The sequence below is a fragment of the Rattus norvegicus genome, chromosome 1, assembly GCF_036323735.1.
Source record: "Rattus norvegicus strain BN/NHsdMcwi chromosome 1, GRCr8, whole genome shotgun sequence".
In the NCBI taxonomy this organism is placed as follows: domain Eukaryota; kingdom Metazoa; phylum Chordata; class Mammalia; order Rodentia; family Muridae; genus Rattus; species Rattus norvegicus.
The window spans coordinates 72960931-72978351 of NC_086019.1; the positions used below are offsets into that span (position 1 = coordinate 72960931).

The following is a 17421-nucleotide window of genomic DNA, read 5'->3' on the forward strand; positions in this document are numbered from 1 at the left end:
TACACCAAGTAAACTAATCTTAAAAAGTATTTTCCAATTATTCTCATGGATATATTTCCACAGTGATTCAAAAACCCATCACACTGACATGATGTACACTTATCCTGGAAACATTTTTTTGTTTGTATCCAAGAGTAAAGAGGCAGTAGATTTGTTGTCATATCAAAACATGATACCAAGGTCATAAATGTTTACTTCTATTCCTCACCATATAATCTTCGAACAAGTTTCTAACAAATTCATATTATTGCAGAAAGTCATTGACCACATGGTTCTGTAAATGAATCATCCCACTAGAAAAAACAATCCAACTATCTATATTTAGATAAATTGACATAAACAAATTAATGGCTCTACTTTCAAAACTACTCTATTGGTGATTCCGTAAAGTCCTGACCATTTGCTATCATACATTACATTTTCAGATTCCTCAGTCTGTATGCAGTGAGAGCTGTCATCCTGGATTCAGGAAAATGCACAAAGAAGGCATAGTTGCCTGTTGCTTTGACTGCACCCCTTGTCCAGAGAATGAGATTTCCAATGAGACAGGTACATATCAGTCATGCAGAAGATATTCATTTCTGTCGACATCTGTAATTTCTAAGAAAACAGAAAATGCCTATATGTGAACTTCAATCAGTTCATTTATGCAAAGATAATTCTGCTCCTTACAGAGGTCTGAAAATTACAAGTTACAACTCATTTTCCCACGGAAATAGCAAACTCTTCCCATTGAAATTCCTACCTGCTTTCTGTTCTTGAACAATTGTGGTTGATACTAGCTGCGGAAAGCCACTTTATTCTTACCAGATTACCCTGTTTTTACCAAGTATTTTGTCTTACTTTCTTCCCTACTGATATGACTAAGCAATGTGAGCAAGCAAGTTATAACTGATGGTCTTTAATTGTCATGTGTTTAGTGTCTGGGAAGGAAGTATAGAGGCAAGTGAAAATTTGAATGACAAGGACCATGTATGCTCTCTTGGTGGAATGATTAGGAGGTATAGCCATGTTCAAAGAGGACTGTCACTGAGGGTAGGTTTGGAGGTATCTAGAGCCCCACCTCATTTACATTTAGCATTCACTCTCCCTCTCTACTACTCTCTCTCTCACCTTCTCTCTCCTCCTTCACCTCTACCTCTCCCCTCAGTGGCAGGTTTCACATATGTTTTTTCGAGACCCCTTCCTTGTAGTTTTCCATGTTCTCCATCTGAAAATCTGACTTTGGAAGTGAATTGCTTTCTTCTATATGTTGCCTTGGTCATAATGTCTCTTCTTTGCAATGGCAAATTAACTAAGACAGCATAACAAGCAGAGTTGAGAGTTCACATGCTGATCCATAAGTAGGAGTCAGAGAAGACACTCTGAATGAAAAGATCCTTAAGGACCTTCAATAGCAACATACGTCTACCAAAAGAGCTGCATCTCTTACTCCTGTCCAGAAAGTCCCACCAACAAGGAACAAAAGCATAAAAATCTTTATGTCATGCTGGACATTCTCATTGTAACCACGACGTTTTGCTTCCTGTTATCCATGTTTTTGTTAGAAAATCATTCTTTTACTTTGATTTTATAAAACTCTATGTATTAAACAACACATCCTGAAAATAGACTCCCCTCCTCCCAGTCAACAATCCTAGCCTCCCAACTCAAACAAATCAACCTTTCTTCAAGTCACTTCAGAAAAAGGACAGAGATGTCAACTGAATATGCCATGCAAAAATGCTATTAGATGAGGCATAAGCCCTCATTTCAAGTCTGGACAAGGCAACACAAAAGGAAAAATAGGTCCTACAAGTATGTAAAAGTACCATTCACAATCTAATTTCACTATTAAGAATTTCATTTAAGATGCCATCATTGGATGGATCCTGTTTTCATGTCGTCATTTAGTCTGTGTATTTTGATTGGAAAATTGAAGTCATTAACACTGATAGATGATAATAAGCAATGAATGTTACTTCCTGCTGTTTTTTTTTTTTTTTTGGTTCTTTTTTTTTTTTTTTTTTTTCGGAGCTGGGGACCGAACCCAGGGCCTTGCGCTTCCTAGGCAAGCGCTCTACTACTGAGCTAAATCCTCAACCCCTTCCTGCTGTTTTAAATGATGGTCCTGTTGTTGTTGTTGTTTTGTTGTTGTTGTTGTTTTTGATGTTTTTGATTGTGGTGTTGGTGTTGGTAGTGGTGATTGTGTGTGCGTGTGCGTGTGTGTGTGTGTGTGTGTGTGTGTGTACATTCTTTTGCTTTTGTTGGTGTGAAATTATTTACTGCTTTTGTATTTGCAGGTGCAGTTAATCTTGAGTTGAAATTTTCCTTGTAGTACTTTCTATAGGAGTGGACTTGTAGATAGATTACATTTAAATTTGATTTGTCATGAAATAGCTTGTTTTCACCATATATGGTGATTGGGAGTTTTACTGGGCTGGCATCTGTTGTGTCTAGACTCTCCAAGCCCCTATGGCTTTTAGAATCTCCACTGAAATTCTTTATTTCTTCTGTTTTCTTGAGTGTACTTAGCCTCCTTTGTATTATATTTTTCTTTTAGTATCTTCTATAGGGCTGGGTTGTTGAAAAAATATTTTTTTTATGTTTTGTCATGGAATATTTTCTTTGATCCATGTGCAGTAATTTAAAGTTTTGCTGGCTGATATCTGTGCTCTCTTAGAGGCTGCAAGACATCTGTCCAGGTTCTTCTGGCTTTTAGCCTCTCCATTAAGAACTGAGGAATGAATTTTATAGGTCAGCTTTTCTATTTTGCTTGAACTTTTTCCTTTGCAGCTTAAAAAATTCTTTTTTGGTTCTGTACATTTAGTGGCTTTGACTATTACCTGGATTGGAAACTTTGTATTCTTGTCCAATAGACTTCATGTTCTCTAAACTTCTTGGACCTTTATAATCTTCTAGAGGTTGGGATATTCTTCTTCTGTAAGTTTGGTAAATATGTTTTTGAGCTTGGAATCATTTTCTTTTATACCTATTATTCTGAGTTTTGATTTTTTTTTTGTATTGCTCATATATACCTAATTTTTTATTTTATTTTTCTTGGATATTTTATGTATTTACATTTCAATTGTTATTACATTTTCCTCTTGTCCCATTTTCCCTGCCCTCCTCCTGCTTTTATGTGTGTGCTTCAAATCCCACTCTCTCACTCCAACCTCAATGCCCTGGCATTACTCTACATTGGAGAAACAAGCATTCACAGGACCAAGGGCCTCTCATCCCATTGATGTCAGACAATGTCATCCTAGGTAACTTATGTGGCTGGAGTCATGGATCCCTCCATATCTACTCATTGATTGGTAGTTTGTGCCCTGGTAGCTTTGGTGAGTTCTGGTATGTTAATATTGTTCTTCTTCCTATGGTGTTGCAAACCCCTTCAGCTCCTTCAGTCTTTTCTTTAAGTCCTCCATTGGGATCATCTTGTTCAGTCCAATGGTTAGTTGCAAACATTCTAACCTCTATCAGTAGGGTTCTGGCAGAGCCTCACATGAGACTCTCATATCTGATTCCTGTCAAAAAGGACTTCTTGGCATCTGCAATAGTGACTGGGTTTTGAGGCTACATATGTAATGGATCCCCAGTGATGCAGTCTCTGGATGATCCTTTCTTCATTCTCTGCTCCACTTTTTGTCATTATATTTCCTCCCATGAGTATTTTGTTCTTCTTTCTAGAAAGGAATGAAGCATCCACACTTTTGTTTTCCTTCTTCTTGGGCTTTATATAATCTGTGAATTTTTTATTTGTTATTCCAAGCTTTTGGAATAATATCCCGTTATCAGGCAGTGCATACCATATGTGTTCTTTTGTGATTGGGTTACCTCACTCAGGAGAATTCTATTTTTAGCTCTAATCACCATTTTTAAATAGGGTAATTTAGTTCTCTGAAGTCTACGTTTTTGAGTCCTTGCAAATATTGGATACTAACCCTCTACTAAGTGTAGAATTGGTAAACATCTTTTCCCAGTCTGCTGGTTGCCATTTCTTTTGTTAGCAGTGTCCTTTGTCTTCCAGAAACTTTGCAATTTTATGAGGATTGCATATCCACACTTGTCAATTTTTCATCCTAGAGCATAAGTAAGCTATTGGTGTTCTGTTGAGCAAATTTTCATCTGTGTCCATGTGTTCCAGGCATTCTGTACTTTCCATTTTAGTAGATTCAATGTATTTAGTTTTATGTGGAGGTCCTTGATCAACCTGAACTTGAGCTTTGTACAGGGAGATAAGAATGGATCAATTTACATTCCTGCACAAGCTAATTGCCAGTTGAAATAGTACCATTTGTTAAAGTGCTGTCTTTTTTCGACTGGATGGTTTTAGCTCCTTTGTCTAAGAAGTAGTGGCCATAGGTGCATGATTTCATTTCTGGGTCTTCAATTCTATTCAATCATTCTACATGTCTATCTCATAATGAATACCGTGCAGTTTTTTTCACTATGGTTCTGTAGTATGGCTTGTAGTTAGTGATGGTGATTGCTCCAGATGTTCTTTTATCATTGAGGATAGTTTTCACTATCCTGGATATTTTACAATTCCAAACGAATTTGAGAATTTTTCTTTCTAACTCTGGAATAATTGAGTTGGAATTTTGGTGAGGATTTCACTGAATATGAACATTGCTTTCAGTGAGTTGTCCATTTTTATTGTATTAATTCTGTCAATCCATGAACGTGGGAGATGTTCACATCTTTTGGGATCTTCTTCTAAACTTTCTTCATACACTTGAAGTTCTCTTACAGGTCTTTCACTTGTTTGGTTAAAGACACCAAAAGGTATTTTATTAATTTGTGACTATTGTAAAGGGTATCATTTTCCTTCTTTCTTTCTCAGCCCATTTATCCTTGGAGAAGTGGAAGGTTACTGATTTGTTTGAGTTAATTTTAAATCCAGCCACTTTGCTGAAGTTGATCAGTTGTAGGAGTACTCTGGTTTAATTTTTGGAGTAACTTAAGTATACAACCATATCCTTTCCAATTTTTATCCCTCTGACCTCCTTTTTTAGTCTGATTGCTATTGCTAGAACTTTAGGTTAATATATTGAATAAATAGGGGGAGAGTGGGCATCCTTGTCTAGCCCATGTTTTTAGTAGGATTGTTTCAAGTTTCTCTCCATTTAGCTTGATGTTGGCTACTGGTTTGCTGCATATTGCTTTTGCTATGTTTCGGTATGTTCCTGGAACTCCTGATCTTCCAGGACTTTTATCATGAAGGGGTGTTGAATTTTGACAAATGCTTTCTCATGAGCATCTAATGAAATGATCATGTAGGGTTTTTATTTTACTTTGTTTATATAGTGTTTACATTGTTTGATTTCCTTATAGTATATTGAACCATCCCTTCATCCTTGGGATGAAGCCTTCTTGATCATTATGGATGATCATTTTCATATATTCTTTGGATTCAGTTTGCAAGAATTTTTTGAATAATTTGGCATCAATATTCATAAGGTAAATTGGTCTGAAGTTCTCTTTCTTTCTTGAATCTTTTTATCATTTACATATAATTTTAAATGTGACTTCAAAGAATGAATTGGTTAGTATTCGTTCTGTTTTTCTTTTGTGGAATGATTTAAAGAGTATTAGTATTAGGTCTTCTATGAAGATCTGAGAGAATTCTGCACTAAACCTATCTGGCCTTGTGCTTTTATTGGTTGGGAGACTTTTAATAACTGTTTCTATTTCTTTCAGAGTTATGGGACTATTCAGATGGTTTATATGACCCTGATTAACTTTGGTACCTGATACCCAACTAGAAAATTGTCAACTACATCCAGAATTTCCAGTTTGGTTGAGTATTTTGTGGTAGGATCTGATGATTTTTTTTTTAAAAAAAATCCTCAGTTACTGTTGTTCTGTCTCCCTTTTCTTTTCTGATTTTGTTAATTGGGATACTGTCTCTATGCCCTCCGGTTAGTGTGGCTAATAGTTAATTTATCTTGCTGATTGTTTCAAACAACCATTTCTGTGATTTGTTGATTGTTTGAATACTTCGTTTTGTTTATACTTGATTGATTTCAGCCCTACGATTATTTCTTGCCATCCATGCCTCTTGGGTGTATTTTCTTCTTGTTGTTTTAGAGCTTTCAGGTATGTGCTCAAGCTGTTAGTGTATGCTCTCTCCAATTTCTTTTTGGAGGCACTCAGAACTATGAGTTTTCCTTTTAGCACTGCTTTTATTGTGTCCCATAAGTTTGGGAATATTGTGCTTTTACTTTCATTAAATTCTAAAATGTCTTTAATTTCTTTCTTTATTTCTTCCTTGACCAAGTTATCGTTGAGTAGAATGCTGTTCACCTTCAATATTTATGTAGACTTTCTGTCATGTATTTGTATTGAAGACCACAGATATTTCATGGTGATCTGATAGGATGCACTGGATTATTTCTATCATCTTGTATCTGTTCAGGCCCATTTTGTGACTGATTGTGTGACTAATTTTGTAGAAGGTACCATGAGGTGATGAGAAGATGATATATGCTTTTGTTTTAGGGTGAAATATTCTGTAGATATCTGTTAAATCCATTTAGTTCAAAGTTTCTATTAGTTCACTGTCTCTATTTAGTTTCTGTTTCCATGATCTGTCCATTGATGACAGTGGGGTGCTAAAGTCTCCCACTACTATTGTGTGAGGTGTAATATGTGCTTTGAGTATTAGTAAAGTTTCTTTAATGAATGTGGGTGTCCTTGCATTTGGAATATAGATATTCAGGATTGACAGTTCATTTTAGTAGATTTTTCCTTTGACAATTATGTAGTGACATGCCTTATCTGTTTTGATAAATGTTGGTTGAAAATTGATTTTATTTGATATTAGAATGGCTATTCCAGTTTTCTCGGGACGATTGGCTCGGAAATATTTTTCAGTCTTTTACTCTGAGGAAGTGTCTCTCTTTGTTACTGAGGTGTGCTTCCTGTATGCAGCAAAATGCTGGGTCCTGTTTACATGTTAGTCTATGTCTTTTATTGAGGAACTGAGTCAATTGATGTTGAGAGATATGAGGGACCAATGATTATTGTTTCCCATTATTTTTCTTTTTGGATTTATGTTTGTGTGGCTATACACATGTTTACATTGCAAAATAAGATTCAGAGTTATAAGGTACAATGCCTAATCTTGCATTACCAAACTTACATTAGCATGAGGCCCTAAATTCATTTTCCATCTCCCTTCTCCCAAACACTTGCAAGCAAGGCTGCCTTGCTCAGAAGCAGTTCTCTCTTTCTAGTTCCAAAAGGCAGCATTTTATGAGTTTATGCAGGAGAATCTACAACATGGATTGTTTATTATGCCTACTTTTAACTTTCTAAGTCCACTGCTAAACACCTAGAAGGATTAGAATTTCAGATGAGGACATCAAATTTTCCCCCAATATACATAGTAGTGCTGTAATCATACACATGTAAATATATAGTAATGTTGAAATCATACACACTTAACTAGTTAGATCTCAAAGTGTCTTCTGGTGAGAATATTCTGGTCTCTGACTTTTCTTCCCTTTGAGTTTTTCTCCTGTTTCTTGTGACACAGGCATCTGTCACTTAGATAATAAACTTTCACAACTCTTCTGCAGGCAGCCTTGCTATGAACCAACAGAGTATACTGAATGTGTGAGGATACAAACTACTTTTGTCATACATTGGCAACCTCTTTAATACCTAGAGACTAGATATTATAGGGCTCGTTTGTTCAGTATGGAGAATATAGACTGTATAGCAGTTACATGAGATGCACCAAATATACAAACTGATGGGTAAGCTAGAAATGTCTAGCACATTAATGGAATCTTTTTACAGTTTCTTCCCTCCCATCTCTTCAATGCAATGAACAAGTACAGACAGTACACTGTTTTCAGTGGTGGGTTAACAATTCAATTCTATTTCTTTCTTTCTTTTTTATTTTTTAAAAAATAAAGACATTTATTTCGAAAATAGTTTGAGAAGCAATGGAGCCTGTAAAGCTCTGGTATTTCTTCCTTTTTTTAAAAAAAATTCTTCCATTTTCATTAAATTTGACATTTCTTATTTACATTTCAAATGTTATTCCCTTTCCCGGTTTCGAGGCCAATATTCCCATACCCCTCCTCCTCCCCTTACACCTGACCCCGTTACCATCCACCCAATAATCTTCTAAACCAGAAGTCCAGCCTTCGCAGGACCAAGGGTTTCCCCTTCCACAGGTGCTCCAACAAGGCTATTCACTGCTACCTATGTAGTTGGAGCCCAGGGTCAGTCCATGTATAGTCTTTGGGTAGTGGCTTAGTACCTGGAAACTCTGGTTGGTTGGCTTTCTTGTTCTTATGGGGTCACAAGCCCCTTCAGCTCTTTCAGTCCTTTCTTTAATTCCTCTAATAGGGGTCCTGTTCTCAGTTCAGTGGTTTGTTGCTGACATTCGCCTCTGCATTTGACATCTTCTGTTTCTCTCAGGAGAGATCTATATCCGGTTCCTGTCAGTATGCACATCTTAGTTCATCCATCTTATCTAGTTTTGGTGATTGTATTTGTATGGGCCACATGTGGGACAAGCTCTGAATGGGACAGACTCTGCTCTAAACGTGGCCTCCTTATGCCCTCCTATGGATATTTTTGTTCCCCTTTAAAAGAAGGAATGAAGCATCCGCATTTTGGCCTTCCTTCTTGAGATTGATTCAGTCTGTGCATCTTGGGTATTTTGAGCATTTGGGCTAATATCCACTTATCAATTAGTGCATATCATGTGTATTTTTCTGTGATTGGGTTACCATTATATAGTTTAATCCATTTGCCTATGAATTTCATGAAGTCATTGGTTTTGATAGCTGAGTAGTACACCACTGTGTAGATGTACCACGTTTTCTGTATCCATTCCTCTGTTGAAGTACATTTGGGATCTTTCTATCTTCTGGCTATCATAAATAAGTCTGCTATGAAAATAGTGGAACATGTGTCTTTGTTGTATTTTAGAACATCTTTTGGGTATATGCCCAGGAGAGGTATATCTGGATCCTTAGGTAGTTCAATGTCCAATTTTCTGAGGAACTTCCAGACTGAATTCCATAGTGATTGCACCAGTTGGAAATCCCACCAAAAATGGAGGAGTATTACTCTTTCTCCACATCCTCGCCAGCATCTGCTGTTCCTGAGTTTTTAATCTTATCTATTCTGACTGCTGTGAGGTGGAGTCAAAGGGTTGTTTTGATTTGCAATTCCCTGATGACAAATGATGTTGAACATTTCTTTAGATGCTTCTCAGCCATTCCATGTTCCTCAGTTGTGAATTCTTTGGTTATCTCTGTATACAATTTTCAATAGGGTCATTTGGCTCTCTGGAGTCTAACTTCATGATTTCTTTGTACATTTTTGATATTAGCCCGCTATCAGTTGTAGGATTGGTAAAGACCTTTTCCCAATCTGTTGGTTGCTGTTTTGTCCTAATGACAGTTTCCTTTGCTTTACAAAAGATTTGCAGCTTTATGAGATCCCATTTGTCAATTCTTGATCTTACAGTATAAACCATTGGTGTTCTCTTCAGGAAATTTTCTCCACTGCCCATGTGTTTGAGATTCTTCCCCACTCTTTCTTCTACTAGTTTGAGTGTGTCTGGGTGATGTGGAGGTCCTTGATCCACTTGGACTTAAGTTTTGTACAGGGTGATAAGAATGGATCAGTTTGCATTGTTCTACATGCTGACCACCAGTTGAACCAGCACCATTTGTTGAAAATTCTATCTTTTTTCCATTGGATCATGTTGGCTCCTTTGTCAAAAAGCAAGGGACCATAGACGTGTGAGTTCATTTATAGGTCTTCAATTCTATTCCATGGGTCAATCTGCTTGTCTCTGTACAAATACCATACAGTTTTTTTTGTTTTTATTTGTTTTTGTTATTTCAGATGAATTTGCACATTGCTCTTCTTAACTCTATGAAGAATTGGATTAGAATTTAATGGGGATTGCATTGCATCTATAGATTGCTTTTGGTTAAATGGCCATTTTTACTACATGAATCCAGCCAATCCATGAGCATGGGAGATCTTTCCATTTTCTGAGATCTTCTTCAATTTCTTTCTTCAGAGACTTGAAGTTCTTATCATAAAGATCTTTCACTTGCTTGGTTAAAGTCATATACCAAGGTGTTTTATATTACTTGTGACTAATAAGAATGGTGCCGTTTCCCTAATTTCTTTTTCAGCCTGTTTGTCTTTTGTGTAGAGGAAAGATACTGATGTGTTTGAGTTAATTTTATACCCAGTGACTTTGCTGAAGTTGTTTATCAGGCTTAGTAGTTATCTGGTGGAACTTTTGGGGTCATTTAATTATACTATCATATCATCTGTAAATAGTGATATTTTGACTTCTTCCTTTCCAGTTTGTATCAATTTGATCTCCTTTTGTTGTCTGATTGCTCTGGCTAGGACTTCAATAACTGATAAGGATTCCCTACTTATTCAATATAAGTTATTGAATAAGTAGGGAGAGAGTAGGCAGCCTTGTCTAGTCCCTGATTTCAGTGGGATTGCTTCAAGTTTTTTCTCCATTTTAATTTAACCGTAGCTACTGGTTTGCTCTATATGGCTTTTAATGTGTTCCGGTATGGGTCTTGAATTACTGTTCTTTACAGGACTTTTATCATGAAGTGGATTTGAAAGTTGCCAAATGCTTTATCAGGATCAAAAGAAATGATCACGTGTTTTTATCTTTCAGTTTGTTTATACAGTGTATAATGTTTATGGTTTTCCATATATTGAACCATTCCTGCATACCTGGGATAAAGCCTACTTGATTATGATGGATGATTGTTTTGATGTGTTCTTAGATTCTGTTTGCAAAGATTTTATTGAGTATTTTTGCATCAATACTCATAAGGGAAAATGGTCTGAAGTTCTCTTTCTTTGTGAGATTTTTGTGTGGTTTAGGTATAAGCTTAATTGAGGCTTCATAGAAGGAATTTAGTAGTGCTCCATCTCTTAATTTTGTGGCATAGTATGAACAGTATTGGTATGTGGTCTTCTGTGAAGGTCGGATAGAATTCTGCACTAAACCCATCTGGTCCTTTAGGTTGGGAGACGTTTAATGACTGATTCTATTTCTTTAGGAGTTATGGGGTTGTTTACATGGTTTTTCTGTTTCTGATTTAACTTTGTTTCCTGGTATTTGTCTAGAAAATTGTCCATTTCCTCCAGATTTTCGAGTTTTGTTGAATATAGGCTTTCGTAGTAGGATCTGATGATTTTTTTGAATTTCCACTGATCTGATGTTATCTCTCCCTTTTCATTTCTGCTTTTGTTAATTTGGACACACTCTCTGTGGCCTCTGTTCATCTGGCTAAGGATTATTCTTTTTGTTGATTTTCTCAAAGAACCAGCTTTTGGTTCTGTTGATTCTTTGTATAGTCCTTTTTGTTTCTACTTGGTTGATTCCAGCCCTGTGTTTGATTATTTCCTGCCTTCTACTCCTTTTGGATATATTTGTTTCTTTTTGTTCTAGAGCATTTAGAAGTGTTTTCAAGATGCTGATGTATGCTCTCTCCTGTTTCTTTCTGCAGGTACTCAGAACTATGAGTTTTCCTCTTAGTACTGCTTTCATTGTGTCCTCTAAGTTTGGGTATTTTGCACCTCCATTTTCATTAAATTCTAAGAAGTCTTTAATTTCTTTCTTTATTTCTTCCTTAACCAAGTTTTCATTAAGTAGAGCATAGTTCAACTTCCATGTATATGTGGACATTCTTTCCTTATTGTTTTTATTGAGGACCAGCATTAGTCAATGATGGTCTGATAGGATGCATGGGATTAATTCTCTATTTCTGTATCTGTTGAGGCCTGTTTTGTGAACAATTATATGGTCAATTTTGGAAAATGTTCGGTGAGGTGGTGAGAAGAAGGTATATCCTTTTTTGAATATGGAATGTTCTATAAATCTCCATTAAGTCCATTTGGTTCCTAACTTCTGTTAGTCTCTCTATTTCTCTAATTTCTGTTTCCATGATCTGTCCATTGATGAGAGTGGGATGTTGAAATTTCCTACTATGATTGTGTGAGGTGCAATGTGTGCTTTGAACTTTAGTAAGGTTACTTTTATGTATGTAGGTGCCCATGTATTTGGAGCAGAGATATTTAGGATTGAGAGTTCATCTTGGTGGGTTTTTCCTTTGGTGAATATGAAGTGTCCTTCCTTATCTTTTTTGATGAGTTTTGGTTGGAAGTTGATTTTCCTCGATATTATTATTGCTACTCAAGCTTGCTTCTTCAGACCATTTGATTGGAAAGTGTTTTTCCAGGCTTTTATTCTGAGGTATGTTCTGTCTTTCTCTCTGAGTTGTGTCTCCTGTAGGCAGGAAAATGCTGGGTCCTCTTTATGTATCCAGTCTATTAATCTATGTCTTTTTATTGGGGAATTGAGTCTGTTGATGTTGAGAGATATTAAGGAAGAGTGATTGTTGTTTCCTGATATTTTCATCTTTGGAGGTGAGATTATGGTTTTGTGATTCTCTTCTTTTGGTTGTGTTTCAAAAAGATTACTTTCTTGCTTTTTCTAGGGTGTAGCTTGGCTCCATTTGTTGGGTGTTGCCATTTATTATCTTTTGTTGTGCTAGATTTGAAGAAAGATATTATGTAATTTTGGTTTTGTCATGGAATATCTTGGTTTCTCCATCTATGTCAATTGAGAGTTTTGCTGGATACAGTAACTTGGGCTGGCATTTGTGTTCTCTTAGGCTTTGCATGGCATCTGTCCAGAATCTTCTGGCTTTCATAGTCTCTGGGGAGCAGTCTGGTGTAATTCTGATAGGTCTGCCTTTATATGTTACTTGACCTTTTTTCCTTACTGCTTTTAATATTCTCTCTTTGTTTTGTGCATTTGCTGTTTTGACAACTATGTGATGGGAGGAGTTTCTTTTCTGGTCCATCTATTTGGAGTTCTGTAGGCTTCTTGTATGTTTATGGGCATCTCTTTCTTTAGGTTAGGGAAGTTTTCTTCTATGATTTTGTTGAAGATATTTACTGGCCCTTTAATTTGGGTATCCTTTTGCCCTTCCATACCTATTATCGTTAGGTTTCATCTTCTCATTCTGTCCTGGATTTCCTGTATGATTTGGGCTGGCAGATTTTTCTGTTTTACATTGTCCTTGACAGTTGTGTCACTTTTTTCTATGGTACCTTCTACTCTTGAGATTCTCTCTTCTATCTCTTGTATTCTGTTGTTGATGCTCACATCTATGACTCCTGATTGTTTCCCTAGGTTTTCTGTCTCCAGGGTTGTCTCCCTTTGTGCTTTCTTTACTGTTTCTATTTCAACTCTTAACTCCTGGATGTTATTTTTACATTTCCTTCTCCTGTTTGTTTGATTTTTCCAGTAGTTCTTTACAAAAATTTTGTGTTTCCTCTTTAAGGGTTTCTAGTTGTTTACTTGTGTTGTCCTGTATTTCCTTCTGGGATTATTTATGACCTTCTTAAAGTCCTCCATCATTATGATAATATGTGACTTTAAGTCTAGATCTTGCTTATCCAGTGTGTTTGGATATCGAGTGTTTACTTTGGTGGAAGAAATGGGCTCTGATGATTCCAAGTAGTCTTGGTTTCTCTTGCTTGGGTTCCTGCACTTGCTTCTCACCATCAGGTTGTCTCTGGTGTTAGCTTGTCTTTTTGTGTCTGATAGTGGCCTCCTGTGGGCCTGTGTGTCAGCACTCCTGGAGACCTGGTTTCCTGTTTGCTTTCAGTCAATTATGAGAACAGACTGTTCTGCTATCAGACCTGTAGTCACTCCTGGCGGCTGGCTTTCAACTCTCCTTGTGGGCAGGAACTAGAAGGTTCCTGCTCCTACCTCTCCTAGGTCCCTGTGCACCAGGGGCACAGATAGCACAAGGTGTTTTCCTCTTGAGTTGGGAATGTGGGCGGAGAGTAGTCTCCTCTGGTTTCACAGGAGTGTCTGCACCTCTGTTGGTCTAACTCACCCCCCACCCATGGAATTTGGGTGCAGGGAGCGGTTTGAACATTTCAGTTCAGATTCAGGAGCAGATCTGGACTCTGGGGCTCCTCAGCTGACTACTCCTATATTCCGCTGTCCAGAGGCACTATGCAGTTTCCTACTGGGCCAGTCTGTCCTGCCCTGCAGTCTCAGGATTACCCACAATTCTGGGTGTTCAGCTCTCTCTCCCCTGGTATTTGGGAGCAGGGAGTTGTGGGCCTGTGTCAGAAAGTTTCGGGCCACAGCCAAAAACTGGAACTACCTGGTCCTAGAGAGAACGTCTGACTTTGTTTGTCCTGAGTTCACCAGGCAGGTCACTTGTAGCAGAAATGTTGGTCTTACCTTTGCTCTCAGGTATGTAGTCACTCCTGGCGGCTGGCTTTCAGCTCTCCATGAGGACAGCAACCAAAAGGCAACAATTCTATTTCTACATGCAGTAATTTTGTAGTTTTGAAAAACTATATACAGAAAATATTCTACTACTTGTACCTTTAAATGTATCAAGCACTTTCAAGTATCTAGAAAGAGTAGGTGTTTCATGTAAGAATTTATCTGCAATTCATATGGCATTGGTAAATAAAACTGTATGCATAGTAATTTATATTATTTGAGTATTCTCTAAATATAACTATTTGTGCTTCTACCCTCTTTCTTCTCCCTCCTCTTTGCCTTCAAACCAGTAGACAAGTATAAACATGTGTAAGTTTTAGAAACAGCTGAACAAATTCTTATTCTCAAGTCATTTACACAACAAAATATTCTATGATTTTTAACTGTGTACACTATGTTCTAATTTCACTATTTGTCATACTTTGGCAACCTCTTTAACATCTAAAGTCTGGATGTTTTAAATTTTAGAGTCTTGTCCATTATAGTCAGTATACATACAGCAAAACAAAATGCAAGTATATGGAAATGGCATCTGAAATGATCCCATACACACACTACTACATGAACACTGTCACTGCCTCCCAGCACCTCCTCCAAATCACTAAGCAAGTACAGATGTGGGGGGCATTATGACATGAGGATAAGATAAAATGCATATAGAATACAATAGAAGAGAGAAAGAGAGAGAGAGAGAGAGAGAGAGAGAGAGAGAGAGAGAGAGAGAGAGAGGTGTTCTCAACAGGACAAATCTGGCTCTGGACCAATTTCACCTCCTGCTAGGTCCTCAAAGCTACTGAACAAACATTGACATCTGTCACCCCTAGCTATTTCTTTGTTTTTGTTTTCTTAAAATACTTTCTTATTGAATATTTTATTATTTACATTTCATATGTTATTCACTTTCCCTCAAACAATTATCCACCCCTTCCTCCAGTCTTCCCTGATATTCTCCTATACTAGCAGGTGAAGTAATGGCAGGATCAAGGGTTTTGACTCCCTTTGGTGCCCAATATGGCCACACCGTGCTACTTATGAAGCTGGAGCCATGGGTCTGAACACATGTAGTCTTTGGATGGTGTTTTATTCCCAGGGAGCTCTGCTTGGTTGATATTGTTGTTCTTATGTTGTTCTTCAGCTCCTGCAATCCTTCCTCTAACTCCTCCAATGGGAACTCCATTCTCAGATCAATGGGTGGCTGCTACCATTTGCCTCAGTATTTGTCAGGCTCTTGCAGAGCCTCTCAGGAGACAGCTATATCAGGCTCCTGTCAGCATGCACTTTTTGGAATCATCTATGTTTGGTGACTGTATATATATATGGGCTAGATATTCAGGTGGGGAAAGATCTGAATGGCCAATCTTTCTGGATCTGCTCCAATCTATCTAACTATGTTTCCTCCTATTAATATTTTTTGCCCCTTCTCAGAAGGACCATCTGCACTTTGATCATACCTGTTCTTGAGTTTCATGTGCTCTGTGGTTTGTATCTTGGGTAATCACAGCTTTTGGGCTAATATTCACTTATCAGTGAGTGCATACTACAGGTGTTTTTGTTGTTGTTGCTGCTGCTATTGTTGTTGTTGTTGTTTTTATTTGTGATTCGGTTACCTGACATAGGATGGTATTTTCTAGTTCTATCCATTTGCCTAAGAATTTCATGTAGTCACTCTTTTTAATCACATTGTGTAGATGTACCATATTTTTCATATCCATTCCTATGTTGAAGGATATCTAGGTTTTTTCCTGCTTCTGGCTATTATCAATAAGACTGCAATGAATATAGTGGAGCATGAGTCTTTGTTCTATATTGGAACATAATTTGGGTATATGCCCAGGAGAGGTATAGCTGAGTCCTAGGTTGTACTGTATCCAATTTTCTGAGGAACCTCCAGTCTGATTTCTAGAGTGATTGTACTAGTTTTCAGTATCACCAGAAATGGAGGCATATACCTCTTTCTGCACATCCTTGCCAGCATCTATTGTCACCTGCATTTTTGATCTTAGCTATACTGACTGGTATGTGGTGGAATCTCAGGGTTGTTTTGATTTGCATTTTCCTGATGACTAAGGATATTACACATTTTTAAAGTAATTTTCAGCCATTATATATTCCTCAGTGGAGAATTCTTTGTTTAGGTCTTACCCAATTTTTCCATAGGGTTATTCGATTCTTTGGAATCTAACTTCTTGAGTTCTTTGTATATATTGGATATTAGCCCTTTATTTGGTAGAGTATTGGTAAAGATCTTTTCATAATTTGTTGGTTGTCATTTTGTCAAAATGATAGTGTCCTTTGCCTTACAGAATCCGTGCAATATTATGAGGTCCCGTTTCTTGGTTTTTGATCTTAGAGCATAAGCCATTAATTTTCACCAGTGCTCTTGTGTTCGAGGTTCTTTCCTAATTTTTCTTCTATTAGTTTGAGTGTATACAGTGTTACGTAGAGGCCCTTGATCCACTTGGAATGGACCTTTGCACAAGGTGCTAAGAATGGATCGATTTGTTTTCTTCTACATCCTCACCTTAACATGAAACAGTACCATTTGTTTAAAATGCTGCCTTTTTTCCACTGGATAGTTTTAGCTTCTTTGTCATAGATCAAATAATCATAGATGTACGGGTTCATTTCTGGGTCCTTAATTCTATTCCATTGATCTACATGCCTGTCTCTGTACCAATACCATACAGTTTTTATCACTATTGCTCTGCAATACAGCTTGTAGTCAGGGATGGTGATTTTGCTAGTTCAGTTCTTTTATTGTTAAGGATAGTTTTCACTATACTGTGTTATTTGTTCTTCCAAACGAATTTGTAAATTGCTTTCTATGATAAATTCATATGAAGAATTAATATGCTTGTTATAAAGAATTGAATTAGAATTTTGATGGGAATTGCATTGAATCTAGATTGCTTTTGACAAGTTGGTTGTTTTTACACTATTAATTCTGCTACTCCATGAGCATATGAAATTGTTCCATCTGGTAAAATCTTCAGTTTCTTTCTTCAAAGACTTGAAATCATCATGTAGATCTTTCAATGCTTGGTTAGAGTCCTGGTGAGGTGGTATTACTATTATTTTTTTTTAACTATTGTGAAGGG

At 37.0% G+C, this 17421-nt stretch overlaps 1 protein-coding gene across 1 annotated transcript in view; it reads left to right on the top strand.

The window, feature by feature from the left end:
- Positions 1–17421, top strand: part of Vom2r25 (vomeronasal 2 receptor, 25) — a 42672-nt gene that overhangs the window by 19959 nt on the left and 5292 nt on the right. Inside the window, exon 5 of the mRNA NM_001099482.3 lies at positions 426–549. Coding sequence (NP_001092952.3) covers positions 426–549 — 124 coding nt within the window. The remainder of the gene's footprint in view (positions 1–425; positions 550–17421) is intronic.